The 22,545-nt window shown below is 49.7% G+C and overlaps 1 protein-coding gene across 1 annotated transcript in view; it reads right to left on the bottom strand.

Moving 5' to 3' along the window:
• Positions 1-22,545, bottom strand: part of LOC147111683 (neutral amino acid uniporter 4-like) — a 371,254-nt gene that overhangs the window by 274,049 nt on the left and 74,660 nt on the right. The window contains exon 9 of the mRNA XM_085998789.1: positions 10,764-10,862. Coding sequence (XP_085854915.1) covers positions 10,764-10,862 — 99 coding nt within the window. The remainder of the gene's footprint in view (positions 1-10,763; positions 10,863-22,545) is intronic.

The following is a 22,545-nucleotide window of genomic DNA, read 5'->3' as shown; positions in this document are numbered from 1 at the left end:
AAGGGCGGGGGGAGCGGGAAAGGGCGGAGCGGGGAGCGGGAAGGGCGGGGGAGCGGGAAGGGCGGGGGAGCGGGAAGGGCGGGGGAGCGGGAAGGGCGGGGGAGCGGGAAGGGCGGGGGGAGCGGGAAGGGCGGGGGAGCGGGGAAGGGCGGGGGAGCGGGAAGGGCGGGGGAGCGGGAAGGGCGGGGGGGAGCGGGAAGGGCGGGGGAGCGGGAAGGGCGGGGGAGCGGGAAGGGCGGGGGAGCGGGAAGGGGCGGGGGAGCGGGAAGGGCGGGGGAGCGGGAAGGGCGGGGGAGCGGGAAGGGCGGGGGAGCGGGAAGGGCGGGGGAGCGGGAAGGGCGGGGGAGCGGGAAGGGCGGGGGAGCGGGAAGGGCGGGGGAGCGGGAAGGGCGGGGGAGCGGGAAGGGCGGGGGAGCGGGAAGGGCGGGGGAGCGGGAAGGGCGGGGGAGCGGGAAGGGCGGGGGAGCGGGAAGGGCGGGGGAGCGGGAAGGGCGGGGGAGCGGGAAGGGCGGGGGAGCGGGAAGGGCGGGGGAGCGGGAAGGGCGGGGGAGCGGGAAGGGCGGGTGGGAGCGGGAAGGGCGGGGGAGCGGGAAGGGCGGGGGAGCGGGAAGGGCGGGGGAGCGGGAAGGGCGGGGGAGCGGGAAGGGCGGGGGAGCGGGAAGGGCGGGGGGAGCGGGAAGGGCGGGGGAGCGGGAAGGGCGGGGGGAGCGGGAAGGGCGGGGGAGCGGGAAGGGCGGGGGAGCGGGAAGGGCGGGGGGAGCGGGAAGGGCGGGGGAGCGGGAAGGGCGGGGGAGCGGGAAGGGCGGGGGAGCGGGAAGGGCGGGGGAGCGGGAAGGGCGGGGGAGCGGGAAGGGCGGGGGAGCGGGAAGGGCGGGGGAGCGGGAAGGGCGGGGGGAGCGGGAAGGGCGGGGGGAGCGGGAAGGGCGGGGGAGCGGGAAGGGCGGGGGAGCGGGAAGGGCGGGGGAGCGGGAAGGGCGGGGAGCGGAAGGGCGGGGGAGCGGGAAGGGCGGGGGAGCGGGAAGGGCGGCGGGGAGCGGGAAGGGCGGGGGAGCGGGAAGGGCGGGGGAGCGGGAAGGGCGGGGGGGAGCGGGAAGGGCGGGGGAGCGGGAAGGGCGGGGGAGCGGGAAGGGCGGGGGAGCGGGAAGGGCGGGGGGGAGCGGGAAGGGCGGGGGAGCGGGAAGGGCGGGGGAGCGGGAAGGGCGGGGGAGCGGGAAGGGCGGGGGAGCGGGAAGGGCGGGGGAGCGGGAAGGGCGGGGGAGCGGGAAGGGCGGGGGAGCGGGAAGGGCGGGGGAGCGGGAAGGGCGGGGGAGCGGGAAGGGCGGGGGAGCGGGAAGGGCGGGGGGAGCGGGAAGGGCGGGGGAGCGGGAAGGGCGGGGGAGCGGGAAGGGCGGGGGAGCGGGAAGGGCGGGGGAGCGGGAAGGGCGGGGGAGCGGGAAGGGCGGGGGAGCGGGAAGGGCGGGGGAGCGGGAAGGGCGGGGGAGCGGGAAGGGCGGGGGAGCGGGAAGGGCGGGGGGAGCGGGAAGGGCGGGGGAGCGGGAAGGGCGGGGGAGCGGGAAGGGCGGGGGAGCGGGAAGGGCGGGGGAGCGGGAAGGGCGGGGAGCGGGAAGGGCGGGGGAGCGGGAAGGGCGGGGGGAGCGGGAAGGGCGGGGGAGCGGGAAGGGCGGGGGAGCGGGAAGGGCGGGGGGAGCGGGAAGGGCGGGGGGAGCGGGAAGGGCGGGGGAGCGGGAAGGGAGGGCGGGGGAGCGGGAAGGGAGGGCGGGGGAGCGGGAAGGGCGGGGGAGCGGGAAGCGGGAAGGGGGGGGAGCGGGAAGGGGGGGGGAGCGGGAAGGGAGGGCGGGGGAGCGGGAAGGGCGGGGGGAGCGGGAAGCGGGAAGGGGGGGGAGCGGGAAGGGGGGGGAGCGGGAAGGGGGGGAGTGGGAAGCGGGGGAAGCGGGAAGGGGGAGTGGGAAGCGGGGGGGGGGGGGGGGGAGAAGTGGGAAGGGGGGGGGGGGCGGGGGGAGTGGTGTTCCAGCAAAGATCCAAACATCAGGGACCCAAAATAAATTTCACAGTAGGAACAACCAAAATTGAACAAACCACTCACTACACATACTTGGGCTTAAAAATCAGTTGTACAGGAAACTTCAAACTGGCTGTGAATGAACTGGATGTTCTGGCCATGGAAGGAGTTCAGCGAAGATTCACCAGGCTGATACCTGGGATGGCAGGAATGACGTATGAGGAGAGATTGGGTCGATTGGGCTTGTACTCGCTGGAGTTTAGAAGAATGAGAGGGGATCTCATTGGAACTTATAAAATTCTGACTGGACTGGACAGACTAGATGCAGGAAGGATGCTCCCGATGGTCAGGGAGTCCACAGAGTCATAGAGTAATACAGCACGATAGAGGCCCTTCGGCCCATCGTGTCCGCGCCGGCCATCAAGCCCTGTCTAATCTAATCCCATATTCCAGCATTTGGCCCGTAGCCTTGTATGCTATGGCATTTCAAGTGCACATCCAAATGCTTCTTAAATGTTGTGAGGGTTTCTGCCTCCACAACCCTTTCAGGCAGTGAGTTCCAGACTCCAACCACCCTCTGAGTGAAAAAGTTCTTGCTCAAATCCCCTCTGAACCTCCCGCCCTTTACCTTGAATCTATGCCCCCTAGTTATTGACCCCTCTACTAAGGGAAAAAGCTCCTCAGCATCCATCCTATCTATGCCCCTCATAATTTTGTACACCTCAATCATGTCCCCCCTCAGCCTCCTCTGCTCCAAGGAAAACAAACCCAATCTGCCCAGTCTCTCTTCATAGCTGAAGCGCTCCAGCCCTGGTAACATCCTGGTGAACCTCCTCTGCACCCTCTCCAACGCGATCACATCCTTCCTGTAGTGTGGCGACCAGAACTGCACACAGTATTCCAGCTGTGGCCTAACCAGTGTTTTATACAGCTCCATCATAACCTCCTTGCTCTTATATTCAATGCCTCGGCTAATGAAGGGAAGTATCCCATATGCCTTTTTTACCACCTTATCCACCTGTTCCACCGCCTTCAGGGATCTGTGTACTTGCACACCCAGATCCCTCTGACCCTCCGTCTTGCCTAGGGTCTTTCCATTCATTGTGTATTCCTTTGCCTTGTTAGTCCCCCCCAAAGTGCATCACCTCGCACTTTTCCAGGTTAAATTCCATTTGCCACTGTTCCGCCCATCTGACCAACCCATCTATATCGTCCTGCAGACTGAGGCTACCCTCCTCGCTATTTACCACCCTACCAATTTTTGTATCATCCGCGAACTTACTGATCATACCCTTTACACTCATATCCAAGTCATTAATGTAGACCACAAACAGCAAGGGACCCAGCACCGATCCCTGTGGTACCCCACTGGCCACAGGCTTCCAGTCACAAAAACAACCTTCGACCATCACCCTCTGCCTTCTGCCACTAAGCCAGTTTTGGATCCAATGTGCCAAGGCACCCTGGATTCCATGGGCTCTTACCTTCTTGACCAGTCTCCTGTGCGGGACTTTATCGAAGGCCTTACTGAAATCCATGTATACCACATCCACTGCGTTACCCTCATCCACACACCTAGTCACCCCCTCAAAAAATTCAATCAAATTAGTCAGACATGATCTTCCCTTGACAAAGCCATGTTGACTATCCCTGATTAATCCTTGCCTCTCCAAGTGGAGACAAATTTTGTCCCTCAGGATTTTTTCCAATAATTTTCCTACCACTGATGTTAGGCTCACTGGCCTGTAGTTCCCCGGTTTTTCCCTACTACCCTTCTTGAATAATGGTACTACATTAGCGGTTCTCCAGTCCTCTGGCACATCCCCTGTGGCCAGAGAGGTCCTGAATATATGTGTTAGAGCCCCCGCAATCTCCTCCTTTGCCTCACACAGCAGCCTGGGATACATTTCATCCGGGCCTGGGGATTTATCCATTTTTAGGCCAGCTAAAACCGCCAATACCTCCTCCCTCTCGATGTTAATATGTTCGAGCATATCACAGTCCCCCCCGCCCTATTTCTATGTCTACATCGTCCTTCTCCATAGTGAAAACAGATGCAAAAAATTCATTTAGAACCCCTCCTACATCTTCCGGCTCCACACAGATTGCCACTTTTGTCCCTAATGGGCCCTATTTTTTCCCTAGTTATCCTCTTACCCTTAATATACTTATAAAACATCTTAGGATTTTCCTTTATTTTGCTCGCCAGTGTTATTTCATGGCCCCTCCTTGATCTCCTAATTTCTTTTTTTAAGTATCCCCCTGCACTTTTTGTACTCCTCTAGGGCTTCCTCCGTCTTTAGCCTTTTGTATCTACCAAAAGCCCTCCTTTTTTTCCTAATCCATTCTCGTATATCCCCTGACATCCAAGGTTCCCTGTGGTTTTTGGAACCACTCTTGACCTTTACGGGAACATGTTGCCATTGTATGATCTCAATCTCCCTTCTGAAAGCCTCCCATTGCTCCGATGCGGATTTTCCTACAAGTAGCTGATCCCAGTCCATTTTGGCCAGATCCTGCCTTATCCTATTAAAATCGGCCTTCCCCCAATTTAGAACCTTTATTTCCGGCCCATCACTGTCCTTTTCCATGACCACCTTAAATCTTACCATATTATGGTCACTATCACCAAAGTGCTCACCTACTAGCACTTTTTCCACTTGGCCAGCCACATTCCCTAGAATTAGGTCCAGTACCGCCCCCTCTCTTGTAGGACTTTCTACATGCTGGCTCAAAAAGCTCTCCTGGATGCACTTTAAGAATTCTACACCCTCTGAGCCTTTCACACTCTGACTATCCCAGTTAATATTGGGGAAGTTGAAATCCCCCATTATTATTACCCTATTATTTGCACATTTCTCTGAGATTTGCCTACATATCTGTTCCTCTATCTCCCCCTGACTGTTTGGAGGACTATAGTACACTCCCAGCAAGGTGCTTGCCCCCTTTTTGTTTTTAAGCTCCACCCATATGGCCTCATTAGAGGACCCTGCTAATATATCATCCCTCCTTACTGCAGTAATTGACTCCTTAATTAATATTGCGACACCCCCTCCTCTTATACCTCCCCCTCTGTCTCGCCTGAAGATTCTGTACCCCGGAATATTGAGCTGCCAGTCTTGCCCTTCCCTCAACCATGTCTCCGTGATAGCAACAATATCATACTCCCATGTGTTTATCAACACCTTCAGTTCATCCACCTTATTTGCAAGACTCCTTGCATTAAAATAGATGCCATCCAGCCTTGCCCTTATATATTTGCCCTGTCTACCAAGCTGACTTGTTTTTTTCTCTATAATTGGCAGCACATCCCCCCCCTATTTCAGCTCCCCTCTGTATCCCATCCCCCTGCCAAGTTAGTTTAAACCCCCCCCCAAACAGTGCTAGCAAACCTCCCCGCAAGGATATTTGTCCCGCTCTGGTTCAGGTGCAACCCGTCCGACTTGTACAAGTCCCACCTTTCCCAGAAGCAGGCCCAGAACCAGGGGTCACAGTCTAAGGATAAGGGATATGCCATTTAGGACTGAGATGAGGAGGAATTTCTTCACCCAGTGGTGAACCTGTGGAATTCTCTACCACAGAAGGCAGTAGAGGCCAATTCATTAAATATATTCAAGAAGGAATTGGATATATTTGTTAAGGCTAACGGGATCAAGGGGTATAGGGAGAAAGCAGGGACCAGGTACTGAATTTGGATGATCAGCCATGATCACATTGAATGGCGGAGCAGGCTCGAAGGGCCGAATGGCCTACTCCTGCTCCTATCTTCTATGTCTATGTCCAACATACCATTTGCCTTCTTAACCGCCTGCTGCACCTGCATGCTTACCTTCAGGTATTGTACAGGTATTTCTAATCCACAAAAAGCAAGATAAATCTAATGCAGCCATTACCACCCTATCAGCCTCCTGCCAATCATTTGTAAAGTGATGGGGAAAAAAATGATCAATAGTGTCATCAAGCTTCACCTACTCATTAATAACTTGCTCACCGATGCTCCGCTTGGCATCTGCCAGAACCACTTGGCTCCAGACCTCATCACAGTCTTGATCCAAACTTCAATGCAAGAGCTAAATGCTAGAGGAGAGGGGAGAGCAGCTCAGCATCAAAGCAATATGCGACTGAATATGGCTCCAAGGAGTCCTAGCAAAACTAAGGTCACTAGTGATCCATGGGAAACCCTTTAATAGCTAGAATCATACCCGACACAAAGGACGATGGTCGCAGTTGTCGGAGACCAATCATCTCAGCCCCAGGACATCACTGCAGGAGTTCCTCAGCCTAACCATCTTGAGCGGTTTCATCAATGACCTTCCTTCTGTCACATGGTCAGGAGTGGAGTTATTTGCCGACTATTTCATATTGTTCAGCTCCATTCACAACTTTATCAAGAGCAAAGCAGCCCATGCCAGTCTATAGCAAGATTTGAACATCATCCAGGGTAAGGTTGACAAGTGGCAGGTAATATTTGCGTCAGAGGAGTGCTGGGCAATGACCAGTTTGAACAACAGAAAGCTCAGCCATGTACCCACTGGCTTTCAACGCCACCATTCCGGAGCTGCCCATCAACAACTTACAGGTCTCCACTGACCAGAAGCTCAAGTAGATCAGCCATATCAACAGCATGGTTAAAAGTTCAGGGCAGAGAGTGAGTACTATGTGACAAGTAGCTCATTTCCTGACCCCTCCAGTACACACCCACCCCGTGCCCCCAGCACCTGTGCACTGCAGCTGCAGTATGTGCTATCTACAGGGTGCACTGCAGTCATTCACCAGTGTAACTTTAACAGTATTTATCTTCCCTGCAACCTCTACCACTGAGGAAGACAAAAACAGAAATGGTGTGGAAAACCATCACCTCCAAGTCCAATGTCATCCTGACTTGACATATATTGTCGTTCTTAGACAATGGGGTAGAAATTCCAGTGCAGTGTATAATCCCTGTATCTTGATGGCAAGGTCCGAGGTGCCCCCGATATTGGGCCTTATTTCCATCAAACCAGCGAAGCGCATAGAGCCCAAAGAGTCAATGAAGATTGGACAGCTGCTAGTGTCACAGCAGCACTCGGGTAAGTGAGAACCTGTAGTTTTTTTTTTTTTTGGGGGGGGGGGGGGGCGGCGGGGTGAAGAGAAGAAGGAAAAGAGAAAAATAAATAAAATTGTTGGCCAGAGAGATCAGAGGCCAACAGGATCGGAGGCTGGGGAGAGTCGGTGGAAGTGGCGGGAGCCAGTGTTCTTCAAATGTGGGCTCAGACTCACTCAGTCAGGTAAAAGTTTTACAAAAAATTAACTTGTTAACAGGTGGTTCCAAGGTCTGGTCTTTCTGAGTGCAGCAGTTGCTGGCGCCGACAGTTACAGGTCAAACCAATCGTGCAGTAGGGACCTCAAACTGGCGTATTTGCATATGCAAAGGAGCCAACGCCTAATTTAGGCGCAAGCATTGGCCAGTGAATATTATTCCTTTCCCAATATGGCAGGCTGCACACTTCCTGACAGAAATGTGAGCACACTTCTTGCCCACCATACTGCAGGCTTAGTAGGCTGGTTGGCACCTGTAAAACAGGCAGTGTGTGGCTGAATTCATAGGCCCACATCTTGGAATTCCGTACCGAACACATCGTGGGAACACCATCAACATAAAGACAAGTAGCAGTTCAAGGAGATTATGCAATACATTGTTACCACAATTGTTCACTTCGTTGCCAGGCACTTGCTTGAGAGATAAGCCAAGCCATTCAATTTAAATACGAATATGCTGTGCAATTTCCACAAGCGAGTATCAGATTGGCAGTTTTTAAAAATGTTACCACTGTTGTAATGTCAGCCAATTTGCACACAGCAAGGTCCCACAAACAGTGAGGTGATAATGACCAGATAATCTGCTTTAGTGATGTTGCTTGAGGGATGAATATTGGCCAGGACACCGGGGATAACTCCCCAGGACACCGGGGATAACTCCCCAGGACACCGGGGATAACTCCCCAGGACACCGGGGATAACTCCCCAGGACACCGGGGATAACTCCCCAGGACACCGGGGATAACTCCCCAGGACACTGGGGATAACTCCCCAGCTCTTTTTCGAAATAGTGCCATTGGGATCTTTTACATCCACCTGAAAGGAGAGACAGGGCTCGGTTTAACATCTCCTCCAAAAGACAGCACCTCCGACCAGTGCAGTACTGAGGGAAAGCTGCACTAAGTGTCAGCCTAGATTTTGTGCTCAAGTCTCTGGAGTGGAACTTGAATCCATGGCTTTCTGACTCAGAGGAGAGAGTCAGAACTGAACCACAGCTGACACAACACCGACGTGTATTTATATAGAATAGCAAAATACTGCGGATGCTGGAAATCTGAAACAACAACAGAAAATGCTGAAAACACTCAGGTCAGGCAGCATCATGGAGAGAGAAACAGAGTTAACGTTTCGGGTCGATGACCCACCATCAGAACTTCTGATGAAGGGTCGTCGACCCGAAACGTTAACTCGGTTTCTCTCTCTCCACGATGCTGCCTGACCTATTGTATTTATATAGCGCTTTTAACATAGTACAATGTCCCAGGACACTTCACAGGAGTGTTATCAAACAAAATTTGACACCAAGCCACATAAGGAGATATTAGGCCAGCTTGGTCAGAGGTAGATTTACAGGATCGTCTTAAGGAGGAAAGAGAGGTAGAGAGGCGCAGTGGTTTAGGGAGGGAATTCCAGAGCTTCGGGCCTTGGCAGCTAAAGGCACGGCCACCAATGGTGGAGCTATTAAAATTGGGGATGCTCAAGATGCCAGAATTAGAGGAGCGCAAATATCTGAGGGTTGTAGGGCTGGAGGAGATTACAGAGATAGGGAGGGGAAAGGCCATGGAATTATAACCAGACTGCGTGTCGTCCCTCCGGGAGACACTGACTTGCCAACAGTACTCCAGTACCCTGCACAATAGCCCATTTGTTGTGTATGAACTTAAATCGTAAAGCTTGGCAAGCTATTCAACCATGGAGAACATTACACTCTCATTCGATTCTACCCTTATCCAGCGTCCATACACGTGCACTTTCCAGCAGTAGTCCCAGGATAGCAATCAGCAACAGGAAACCTAGCTGTGTTTCTTCCTACTGAAGTACAGTAAAGGGATAGTGAGGCCAATTATGGCATCCTACTGCTATCCCAGATGAGATCAACTAATTCAGCATAGATTTAGAACCAAACTTGGACTTTTTAATCTGTGCTGCTCAATACCGCACCACATGGTACATTCACCCATAAAGTCAGTGCGAGAACGCCTGCTTTTTCTTATGGTAAATTCATGGACTGCCCTGGCTCACATGACTACTCAGTCGTTGCCAGAATGTTTCCAGTGCAATTACTGCATTTCATTTGCTTGACAGGTTTATTATTATAATTTTTTTTATTTTATTTTTTTATATAAACTACAGGAAAATCCTACAGCACAAAGCTCATTACTTTTCATAAAGAATTTGAATCTGCTAGTGTCTCATTGCAAATGCCTGCGTCATTTTGAATGAGCCAAGCCCAAAAAATCTAATTACTAAATTATTTCTTCACAGTAGCACAACTGAAAAGGCTACTAAATGGATCAAAATAAACTTCTGAAACAGAATGATTTTGTGCTACTATGCTCAAGAAAGCCATTTAAACAGTAAGATTGCTCACTGCTGCATCAGTGACTTAATAACTTCCAATGATTTAGGAGGTGTTCAAGATTGTAACTGGATACTCAGGGCTAGAAATTAGGTATAGCCCCGCCAGCTCGCTTGCGCCCAGAATTTACCTCTGGGCGCGGAGCCACTCGCGCCCATTGGATATTCAGTTTCAGCGCCCCAAGTCGAGGACGGCCGCTGTTCAAGGGTGTGGCCGCCGCCGCTTGGGGCGCTGAAACTGAATATCGGCGTGCTAGTTGCCGCAGCGCCACCCGCAGCGGAGCGGCAGGCTGCGGTACTGCAGGCCTTCCTCCCTCTCTTAAGGGGGAGGTGCCTGCAACAGCCGGAGCCCCGATCGCGAGTGCCGGCAAAAGAGACCGGCACAACGGAGAAGTGCCGGGCTCCCGGAAACCAGCCGGCAATGCCGCGGCGGGGGGGTGGAGGAGGCCGGGGAAGGAGGTGCGGGCAGGCGGCCGCCGAAAAAGCGGCCGGCCGCACCTCCACCTTAAAGCGCCCCACTAAGGCTGCAGTACGGACCCGGTCTCTGAATGTTATTAGCGGCCGCCACGGAAGAGGCGGCCGCTACTGAAGATGGGGGTCGGGCCGGTGTCGGGGCGGAACCGGGGCACTGCGCACACCGATGACATCATCGGTGGCGGCGCAGCGCTACCGGCTACCGCCGCAATTAGCGCGTCACTGAATTTAGCCCGAAGTTTCCAGACTGGCGCAGAAGCCCTCTTTGGGCGGTAACTGGGCGCAAAGCCCACTGAATTTCTAGGCCTCAGTTCCTTGCTGTGTAATTTCTGTTCTGTTCTACTCAAACCTCACTGTGGTTTGTTTTATTCATTGAAATTACTGAAAACCAATTATAAATAATTATCGTTTAATATATTTTAAGAACTCTTCAGTCTAGCACTTCACTGCAAATTATCTTCATAGGCTGCACACACTTTAACAGCCAGGTTTACAACATTGGTTATAAGGCACGTGATGCCAACTTTAAACTGATACTATAGCTAATACCTTATCCAAAACAGGAACCACAAAACATTTTGGTAACCACACTTTGGGTAAACAAGATTATAGCAGCAGAGAAATTTTCACCTACCAACCCAATTCCTTCAAAAGCAAATATTGCAGATCCAAAGAAAAGTGGATACTTTTTCCAGCTGGCAACCAGAGGAAGCTTCCCTGGATGAGGTATATCCTAAATGAAAGGAGTAAAACAGACAATAAGATTGAAGACTGAAATGTATATCTAACTACTTAGAAATTTACACTAACTTTAGCAAGAATAAACATACTGTAAACTAAGGCTTGACCAAAGATGCCTTCAAATACCCAAAATGTTAACATTTTATTACATTTATACTTCTCACAGCTTCATACTAATAATCATCATGGCGTACTATACACGAGGTCAAAATCTTATTTAGAATCCTATTTTATCTAGTCTTTAAATTCTGATATTCTTCATCCACAAACTACTAAATTTGGTACCAGAGCATTTTTTTTTTTAATTGAGCGATGTAAGTGAAGGGTCGAGACTTAGGGTGCAGGACATCAGCAAAGCAGAAAATAATAGATCTGGTAGTGATTAAATGACTCCAAACTTAGGTTTTGAAAACCTGTAGATTGTAGAAGGGAAAGATAGCAGGAAATAGGAGACACAACAAAAAAAAAGTTAAGAGTAGAAGAATGTGCGATGAGTTTTTATCTCAAAACAATGAGGAATCTGATGATAGCAAGAAAAACCCATATTGTAAGACATTGATAAAATAAATTTGGCAGAAGGCCAAAAACTAGAAATTATTCAAGATATACACTCATTAAACAAAACGGAACACAGAAATTCATATCTGGGCAAAGCAGCGATACAAAACGAACTGAAATTCTTATTGTTTGAAACTCAGACATATAGGGGGCAAAATTGGTTTACGTCAGTAGCGTGAAATGGGCTCAGAAAAAAAAAATCAGCAGCCAGTTTTACACCGTGACTAATTTTATTTTCAAATTGAAAAGAAAATCAGACACCGTGCAAGTGGCATCAGACTCACGGAGCTCATGCCACACTACTGCCATGGACCACTTTTCACCCCCTCCCCACCCCCCATAGTTTGCAACTGCTCAAAGAAGTCTACTCAGCAAGCTTGATTAGACCAATGGCTCCCCTTTTTGAATTTTGTGAGATGCTGATTACGATTACATTCTTCTATTCTAGTGGTTAAATGACATACAAATTAATTCTGCTGTTTACACAAGCTTCTGATTTTAAAAGCAGAAGCACAAGTAAAACACATTACTCACATGGCTGGGAAGCACGATTCACTCAGTGGTACATTAGTATAGTGCATGTGCTTCACGCAGAGAAATTTAAATTAAACCTACTTACCACCCACATGCAGCAACATGGAGTAAATGGTGGTGGAGGAGGGGTTGGGGGAAGCTGTATTTCTCTCAAGTAGATAAGGCAGATTTAAAGGCACAGTTTGATGTGTACTCACTTCTGGGCACTTCACTGTGCCACTTGTCATACTAGAGCTGGCACAGTTTTACAAAAAAGGACTTGCATTTATAAAGTGACTTTCATGACCTCAGGATGTCCCAAAGCAGTTTACACCCAATGAAGCACTTTTTAAAGTGTAGTCACTGTTGTAATGTAGAAAACATGGCAACCAATTTGCGCACAGCAAGTTCCCACAAACAGCAGTGCGAAGATCACCAGATAATCTGTTCTATGATGTTGATTGAGGGCTAAATATTGGCCAGGACACCGGGGATAACTCCCCTGCTCTTCTTCGAAATGATGCCATGGGATCTTTTACCTTCCCCTTAGAAAGCAGACACGATCTTGTTTTAATGTCTCATCCGAAAGTCGGCACCTCCAACAGTGCAGCACTCCCTCAGTACTGCACTGGAATATCAGCCTAGATATCTGTGCTTAGATCTCTGGAGTGGGACTTGAACCCACAACCTTGTGACTCAAAGGCGTGAGTGCTACCAACTTTGCCACAGCTGACAAAATGCAACATCAGATCATGTCAGAGAGGAGAAAAATTGGGTGAAATTCAAGAATGCGCCAAGATTTTTGCACCGAATGCCTCCAAAAGGCATAAATTTAGGGCGACAATTCGACTGTAACAACAGCACAAACTGCACACAGAGCTACTCCTATTTTGAGGGTGAAGGGGAGATCCAACCACTATAAAGGCAATGGTTTCATTTTCTTATAAGATAGTACAGAATAGTATAATACATAACAGCATTGTAATTGATTGATATTTTTCTGATAATGGCTCTCTCTAATCCTGTCCTACATTCAAAGTATATTCATGATGAAACTGTAACACAGTAACAGAACTGCACCAGTTCAGTTCTAAATAGCACTAACTGAACAATTAGGCTTAGAAAGCCCTAAAGTACAGATAGCAAATAATGTCTTGACTAAACTACTGGAATTTTTTGAGGGTGTAACTGGTAGAATAGATAAGGGAGAGCCAGTGGATGTGGTGCATTTGGACTTTCAGAAGGCTTTCGATAAGGTCCCGCATAAGAGATTAGCGTGTAAAGTTAAGGCACATGGGATTGGGGGTAAGGTACTGATTTGGATAGAGAACTGGTTGGCAGACAGGAAGCAAAGAGTTGGAATAAATGGGTCTTTCTCCGAGTGGCAGGCAGTGACTAGTGGGGTACCGCAGGGATCGGTGAGAGGACCCCAGCTAGTCACAATATATATTAATGATCTGGACGAGGGAACTAGATGTAATATCTCCAAGTTTGCAGACGACACAAAGCTGGGTGGGCGTGTGTGCTGTGAGGAGGATGCAGAGAAACTCCAGTATGATTTGTACAGGTTGGGTGATTGGGCAGATGCATGGCAGATGCAGTATAATGTGGATAAATGCGAGGTTATCCACTTTGGTGGCAAAAACAGGAAATCAGATTATCTTAATGGCAATAGATTGGGAGAAGGGGAAGTGCAACGAGACCTGGGTGTCCTTGTGCACCAGTTGCTGAAGGTAAGCATGCAGGTGCAGCAGGCGGTTAAGAAGGCAAATGGTATGTTGGCCTTCGTAGCGAGAGGATTAGAGTACAGGAGCAAGATGTCTTGCTGCAGTTGTACAGGGCCTTGGTGAGACCACACCTTGAGTATTGTGTGCAGTTTTGGTCACCTTATCTGAGGAAGGATGTTCTTGCCATGGAGTGAGTGCAGCGAAGATTCACCAGACTGATGCCTGGGATGGCAGGAATGATGTACGAGGAGAGATTGGGTCGATTGGGCTTATATTCGCTGGAGTTTAGAAGAACGAGAGGGGATCTCATTGAAACTTATAAAATTTTAACAGGACTAGACAGACTAGATGCAGGAAGGATGTTCCCGATGGCGGGGGGAGTCGAGAACCAGGGGTCACAGTCTAAGGATAAGGGGTAAGCCATTTAGGACCGAGATGAGGAGGAATTTCTTCACCCAGAAAGTGTTGAACCTGTGGAATTCTCTACCACAGAAGGCAGTTGAGGCCAATTCATTAAATATATTCAAGAAGGAGTTAGATATATTTCTTAAGGCTAAACGGATCAAGGGATATGGGGAGAAAGCAGGGACAGGGTACTGAATTTGGATGATCAGCCATGATCTCATTAAATGGCGGAGCAGGCTCGAGGGGCCGAATGGCCTACTCCTGCTTCTATGTTTCTATGTTACCCTGACAAGCACAAGTAGGGGTTGCCCGAAGGTGCATGCAATCAAAGTTATGCTCGACCTGAGAATGCTTAATGTTGACAAAAACACGTGTGGGCCTTTAGAAGGTTGGACACCCGGGCCCAACAGGCAATGTGTCATTTGTTCAAACAATGCAAGTGAATGGAAATATATGTGTGTGTGTACTGACCGATGCTGGTTCCAAGCAACAAGAAATGGAGGGGGTGAGCACAGCAGGAGGCAGAAACAAAGCAGTGCGTGCCTCCAAGCAAGTCCCACCCCAAATCTCCCAAAAGAAAATAAGCATGGGAGAGTTAGGAAATCTAGGCCACAGTATTGAGATAGTGGCCCAGAACTTGGTGTCGGGGGCTTGCCGCGCGTGCAAGCCCCTGATGTGCACTCACCCTGCGCGCCGACATCTGAAACCTGGCCTGCAGTGGATTTCCTGTCAGTGGCCCGGTTCTGATGTCGGCGCGCTGTGCTAACCTGACCCAGCGGCGTAGTTAGTGTGATGTGCCGGCTGGGATCAGGTGAGCACTGTTCAGCCAATCAGGGGAGGGGAAACTTCATTCATAAGTTTGAGAGTAAGAACTGTCAAACTCATGAGAAGTACTGCACCCCAAAACACTACTTAAACTTTAAATAAAAATTTTAAAAAACATCCCAATCATTAAATTAAGTATAAATAAGTTTAAAAAAATAATTTAAACAATAATTTTTTTTTTTTTGAAAAAAATATTTTTTTATTAAAAAGGGTCTAAAACTAAACTTACCTTATTGTAGATTCTTTAAAATAATAAACCTGTGGGGAAAAAAAATTCTAAATTGCACTAAAACACCACTTACCTGTAAAAATAAATACTTACGTGTGCTTTTTACAAGCGTAAAGACCGGAGGCCTTTACACATGCGCAAATCCCCCAAAACAGAGGAAATCCAAGACGCACGTGCTGCCCCCTACAGCGCACGCGCTGGCCTCTTCAACTCTTGGGTGAGAGGAGAGGAAATGCCGGTTTTCAGCGCATGCGCTGTGCATGCTGAAAACCGGCATTTCCTCCGGCCAGACGCGTGAGTACCCCTTCCGTACTCACGCGTTTGGGGAGGAATTTCTGCCCCTATGTATTTGGTGTAGCAGAAAAAAGCCACGAAGCAAGTGATGAACAGAAACAATTCCAGCATCTCAACGGGTACACCAGCCTAGTGGCTATGTCATGCATTTTATAAATAAAACAAAGCAATGGATTGAGAGATAAAATGAAGCAAAAAAAGGAAGCTGAATTAGCAAGAAAAGGGAATGAAAATGAAAACCAGTGGGACTTTTAACAACACTCAACAGGCTGCAAAAATCATATCGAAATTACCTTGAATCTGCACGCGGTGGGTGGGGGGTGCAAAAAACATTTCGTATTGCAGTTCTTAAAAATTGTTTTTCCATGTGAAGGAACAGTTGCAACACACGACTGATAGGGTATCTTAATTTTCTTGATTTTTCATACCTCATGGTGCCCTTGATATACTAGGGATGCATTTATTCATGAATCTTGAAAGCAAGTATCAACAAGTAACTCAATTACAGGGTGGAGCATCCATTAACCCTGATGTTGCCCGCGCCTGACATTTACACACATTGATCATCATACAGGAGTCACTGAATATTGATGAGGAATCGAACCCCTAGATGATCCTGCCCTAACCCTACAACACAGAGGCCAATAAAGTGTCCCCACTGCTGTGTCAAGTTGAAAACTTCAATGAAGGAGCTACACCGAATTGAAATTTCACTAGCTGAATTTAAAACCCTCCGATCAGTTTTCCAGCCCACCCACAGTACTGAAACAGCCCTTAAAGTCACAAATAACATTCTTTGTAACTGTGACCTTGATCAACTATCCCTCCTCATCCTTCTTGACTTATCTACAGCCTTCGACCACATTGTCTTTCTCTTCAATGCCTCTCTTCCATCGTCCAGCTGGGTGGAACTGCCCTTGCTTGGTTCCATTCTTATCTATCAAATCATAGCCAGAGAATCACTTGCAATGGTTTCTCTTCCCACTCCCGCACCGTTACCTCTCACGTTCCCCCCTTCTATTTCTCATCTTCATGATACCCCTCGGTGATATCATCCGAAAACACATCAGGTTCCACATGTATGCTGCGACATTCAGTTTTATCTCACCACCACCTCTCTGGACCACTCCACTGTCTTTGATTTGTCACACTGCTTGCGACATCCAATATTGGATGAGCAGAAATTTCCTCCAACTAAATATTGGAAGGCTGAAGCCATTGTCTTTGCTCCCGCCACAAACTCTGTTCCCTGGCCGCCGTTTCCATCCCTGGCAACTGACTGAAGCCAAGATAGGCCATTCGCAAGCTTGGTGCTGTGTTTAACCCAGAGATGAGCTTCCAACCATATATCCGCTCCATCAACTTCTAACATTGCCCAACTCTGATCCCACCTCAGCTCATTTGCTGCTGAAACTCTCAGCCATGCTTTTGCTACTGCTAGACTTGACTATTCATACAAGATTCTGAGGGGGATTGATAGGGTAGATGTAAAGAAGTCGTTTCCCCTGGCTGGAGAGTCTAGAACTAGAGGGCACAGTCTCAGGATAAGGGGTCAGCCATTTAAGACTGAGATGAGGGAGAATTTCTTCACTCAGAGGGTTGTGAATCTTTGGAATTCACAACCGTAAAGGACTGTGGATGCTGAATCGTTGAGTATATTCAAGGTTAAGATAGATATATTTTTGGACTCTAGGGGAATCAAAGGATATGGAGATCAGGCGGGAAAGTGGAGTTGAGGTCGAAGATCAGTCATGATCTTCTTGAATGGCGGAGCATGCTCGTATGGCTGACTCCTGCTCCTAATTCTTATGTTATGTTCCAAAGCTCTCTTAGCCTGCCTCCCATCTTCCACCCTGCATAAACTTGTATTCATCAGAAACTCTGCTGCCCATATCTTAACTCGCCCCAAGTCTTATTCACCCATCACCCTGTGCTTGCTGACCTTCACTGGCTCCTGGTCCAACAACGCCTCAATTTTAAAATCCTCATCCTCGTTTTCAAATTCGTCCATGGCCTCACCCTTCCCCATCTCTGTAACCACCTCCAGCCCTACAGGGCTGCAAGCTCTCTGCATTCCTCCAATTCTGGCCACTTGCATCAAGACCTGGACAACATTCAGGCTTGGGCTGATAAGTAAAATTCGCGCCACACAAGTGTCTGACAATGACCATCTCCAGGAAGAGAGAATCTAGCCACCTCCCCTTGACATTCAACAGAATTATCACCGAATCCCCCACCATCAACATCCTGGGGGTCACCACTGACCAGCAACTTAACTGGACCAGCCACAAATACTGCGAGACTCCAAACCATTTTCTAGCTACAACCATTTCACATGATCTTTTGAATGTTTTATAACCTGTTGCCTGATTTTGCCAGTTCAACAATGACATTATAACTGTTTAAAACACTTTGGCCTAGCAATTCAGTATCGCCACGTTTGGGGCGCTACAGCCAGGCGTTCGCTAAATTTAGCGGCCGGCGCAACTTAGCGCCACCTACGCTAAAATTGAGTTGCATCGCCCCAAGTGGTTGCTGCTGCGTTAAAGCAGGCAGTGCACGACTATCAGAAGGCGCTAAGCCGGCGAGCCGAGGCGCTACCACCGAGGGCGGGCGCAGCGCAAGTGCGGCGAGTTGCTGGTTGAAGGCAGACACGCTGGCGCCGGTCAGCTCTTAAAGGGGGAGGGTCGAATTGTTTTGCTGCCACGCCCTGCACACTGCAGCCCTGAATCAATCCTGAACATAGCTGCTGCAACAGTTCAACACCCATGACTATGGAGAAGGCTAGGGAGCGAGCGCAGCGCTTCAGCGAGGGTGCCCTGAAGCTACTGGTTGGCGCAGTGGAGCACAGGCGACCTGTCCTCTTCCCTGATAGTGGCAGGAGGCCGCTGCCCAGCGAGTATAGAAAAGCCTGGAGGGAGGTGGCAAACAGGGTGACCTCCAACAGCATGGTTGCCAGGACTCCTGTGCAATGCAGAAAAAAGTTCAACGACCTCACTCGGGTTGTCAGGGTGAGTACCCTTTCCAGTATCCTCTTCATCCCTGCATGTGCACCTCACTTTATGGCCAAAGGGGCCTGAAAGTCCCAATGCCCAGCCCTCATCCAACAGCTATGGGACTCTCATGAAAATCACTTGCACATTCAGCACTTTACACACTGTCAGGGCTATTCCACCATGGGAGGCAGTGCAAGCAAGATGAGGACTTGACATTGTCAGGGCTATTCCACCATGGGAGGCATTGCAGGCAAGATCAGGGCTTGACAGTGTACTTAGAGGCCGTCCTTTCCCTTGCAGGGCAAGCTGGCCCACAATCGCAGGCAGCAGCTACGGACCAGGGGAGGCCGTCCTGACCTTAAAGAGCTCAGCGACCTGGAGCAGCGAGTGGAGCGGATTATGGGAGGCTGGCTGATTGGCCCCGTCGCCACTGGAAATGCCGACCCCGTTCTGGACAGCAATGGTAAGGTCATCACCTTTTTGACCTCTCTCTTTCCACTTGTGCCTCACACCAGCATCCTTTGCCACTCTCGAACCAATGCAGTGCATAGCAGCACTCATGCCTTCCTCGCTGTCGCCCTGTCCTCACTCTAAAGCAACTCTTGTGCCTCCCTGCTTTCAGATGCTGAATCGCCAGGTGAGGAGGCGGGCCCTCAAGCTGGCACTGTGTCAGATTCAGAATTCGAGGAGGAGAGGAAGCCGGCCCATCAGTGCCACCCTCAGCCGAGGCAGCCCATGGCCATGATGGGTACACGTCTTCCCTGGAGGGGAGCAGGGGGGGGGAAGGGTCTGATGATGGTGAAGCTCCGGGGCCCAGCGGGCTGCAGCAACGCGGGAGGGGTGGGAAAGCTCGGTGGCCTTCCCCCCGGAGGGTGAGTGCGGCCTCCAGTCCTGCCACGGTGAGCGCAGAGGAGGTGCGGCTCCTTGGTGAAATGGGCGCCCAGGCTGAGCGCAGGCACACTGAGCTCATGGCTGCAGTGGCAAGGATGCCTGACTCCATAGAGTCACTGGCAAGGAGTGTTCAGGAATTCGGGGCAGCACAGGCTGATTTTTTATCTTAAGCAATAATCTTGTGTGGCACCTTGTCAAATGCCTTTTGGAAGTCTAAATACACTACGTCCACTGGTTCCCCTTTATCCACCCTATATGTTACTTCCTCAAAGAACTCCAGCAAATTTGTCAAACATGACTTCCCCTTCATAAAACCATGGTGACTTTGTCCTATTAAATTATGATTATCCAAATGTCCTGTTACTGTCTCCTTAATAATGGACTCCAAAATTTTACCTACCACAGATGTTAGGCTAACCGGTCTATAGTTTCCAGCCTTCTGTCTACTGCCCTTTTTAAATAAGGGTGTTACATTAGCAGTTTTCCAGTCTGCCGGGACCATTGCCGAGTCCAGGGAGTTTTGGAAAATTATTACCAATGCATCCACAATCCCTACCGCCACTTCCCTCAAGACCCTAGGATGTAAGCCATCAGGTCCAGGTGATTTATCCGCCTTGAGTCCCATTATTTTACCGAGTACCACTTCCTTAGTGATTTTGATCGTGTTTAGCTCCTCCCCCCCATAGCCCCCTGTTTGTCCAGTGTTGGGATATTCTTTGATATAAAATATTCAGTGTTTTTGCCATCTCCATATTTCCCACCATTAACTTCCCGGTCTCATCCTCTAAGGGACCAACATTTACTTTAGCCACCCTTTTTCTTTTTATATAATTATAAAAACTCTTACTATCTGTTTTTATATTTTTTGCTAATTTACTTTCATAATCTATCTTCCCTTTCTTAATCAATCTTTTTGTTTTTTTTTGCTGTCTTTTAAAGTTTTCCCAATCCTCTATCCTCCCACTAGATTTGGCTACCTTATATGCCCTTGTTTTTAGTTGAATACTATCCTTAATTTCTTTACTTAGCCACGGATGGCTGTCTTTTCTTTTACACCCTTTTCTTTTCAGTGGAATATATATTTTTTGGAAGTTGTAAAATAACTCCTTAAATGTACACCACTGATCATGTGTCGTCTTACCCTTTAATCTATTTTCCCAATCCACTCTACTCAATTCCGCTCTCATACCTTCATAGTCTCCTTTATTCAAGCTTAGCACGCTTGTTTGAGATCCAACCTTCTCACCCTCTAATTGAATATGGAATTCAACCATGTTATGGTCACTCATTCCAAGGGGATCCTTTACTAGGACATTTTTAATTAATCCTGTCTCGTTACACAGGACCAGATCTAAGGTTGCTTGCCCCCTGGTCGGTTCAGTTACATACTGCTCAAGAAACCCATCCCTAATACACAATGAACTCATCCTCAAGGCAGCCCTGCCCAATTTGATTTGTCCAATTAATATGATAGTTAAAATCCCCCATAATTATAGATGTTCCCTTATTACAAGCCTCAACTATTTCCTGATTGATACTCCGTCCAACAGAGTTGCCACAGTTCGGAGGCCTATAGACTACACCCACTAGTGTTTTTTTCCCCTTATTATTCCTTACCTCCACCCAAACTGTTTCATTGTCCTGATCTTTTGACCCAATATCATTTCTCTGTATTACAGTGATTCCTTCCTTTATTAACATAGCCACCCCACCTCCCCTTCCTTCCTGCCTGTCCTTCCTGATCGTTAAATAACCTGGTATGTTTAATTCCCAGGCATTGTCACCCTGCAGCCATGTTTCTGTAATGGCCACAAGATCATACCCATATGTAGTTATTTGTGCCATTAACTCATCTATTTTGTTACGAATGCTACATGCATTCAGATAGAGAACTTTCAAAGATGTTTTGTGACACTTAGTTCCTGCTTTTGCCCTGCAGCCAACACTGTCACTCCTCCACTGCAGCTGCCACCACCCGTAGGACAGACTGCTGCCGCCCAAGCAGAGTTGGAGCAGTCAGCAGCCGGGCCCTCCAGGCCCAGAGCTGGTCCAGGCCGTCCCTCAAGGGCATCTGCCGTCTCACCATCTGACCCTCAGCAGCCTTCCCCCAGCCTTGCGGCAGCCACTGGGGTCCCATTGAGGAGGAGCTGCAGGGCGGGAAGGGGCCAATCACGGAAGCGAGGCAGATCACCCTCGCAGGCGAAAAAGGTGTGGGAAAATATTTTTTTTATATATGAAGGCCGAGAATGTTGTTTGTTTTTTATATGAAGGCCGAGGATCATGGTCATTTTTGCTTAACTGTTTTTTTCATTTTCTCCAGGCTGAGAGAGCCAGTTATGTGTCTGACTGTTTTTTGGGGGGTTTCTCTGTATTTGTTTGACATGCGGGAAGAGCACAGAGTTTGAAAAATAAAAAATTTTCTTTATTCAGATTGTCCATGTTTGCCCTTTGAACTATTTGTTGCCTTGACTGGCTGAGGGTTTGCGGAGCGGCTCCATTCATGTTCTTTCATTGGCACAAGCCATTCCCCGAGAGGGGGCCTAGAACCGAGTTGCAATAATCCGCCGACAGATGGCCCTTGCACTTTGTGCCTCCCTCCCGTCTTGGTGCTCCTCCTCCTCTGGTGGTCCTCCAATGTCTGCTGGTAGTGGCTGAGTCCTGAGGATAGTCAGGTTGTGCAGCATGCAGCACACTACAACGAAATGGGAGACTCGCTCAGGCGAGTACTGTAGGGCTCCTCCGGAATGGTCCAGACATTGGAACCGTTGCTTGAGCGCACCGATTGTGTGCTCAATGATGTTCCTGGTAGCTTGATGGCTGTCATTGTATCGTTCTTCAGCAAGGGTGCTGGGCGCACAGAGCGGGGTCATCAGCCAGGTGCACAAAGGATAGCCCTTGTCCCCGAGAAGCCAGCCTCCTGGGTGAGCCGGGGCTTCGAAAATGTCTGCCACAGAAGTCTGGTGCAGGATGAAGGCATCGTGGCTGCTGCCTGGAAAGCGGGCATTGACAGCTAGTATGAGGGCATTGACAGCTAGTATGAGCTGCCTGTGGTCACACACCAACTGGACGTTGAGCGAATGGTAGCCCTTCCGGTTGCGGTAATCCTCGGCATTCTGTAGAGGTGCCCGCAAAGCCACGAGTGCAGTCAATGGCGCCCTGGACCATGGGGAAGCCCGCTATTCTTGCAAATCCCATTGCATGCTCTTGCTGCTTGTCCAGGCTCATGGGGAAGATGTA

The sequence above is a fragment of the Somniosus microcephalus genome, chromosome 10 (assembly GCF_052327205.1).
Source record: "Somniosus microcephalus isolate GS21.2 chromosome 10, FLI_Smic_1.0, whole genome shotgun sequence".
Taxonomy (NCBI): Eukaryota; Metazoa; Chordata; class Chondrichthyes; order Squaliformes; family Somniosidae; genus Somniosus; species Somniosus microcephalus.
Note: the sequence above shows the minus strand (reverse complement) of the source record. Positions and strands in the feature narration are given on the sequence as shown.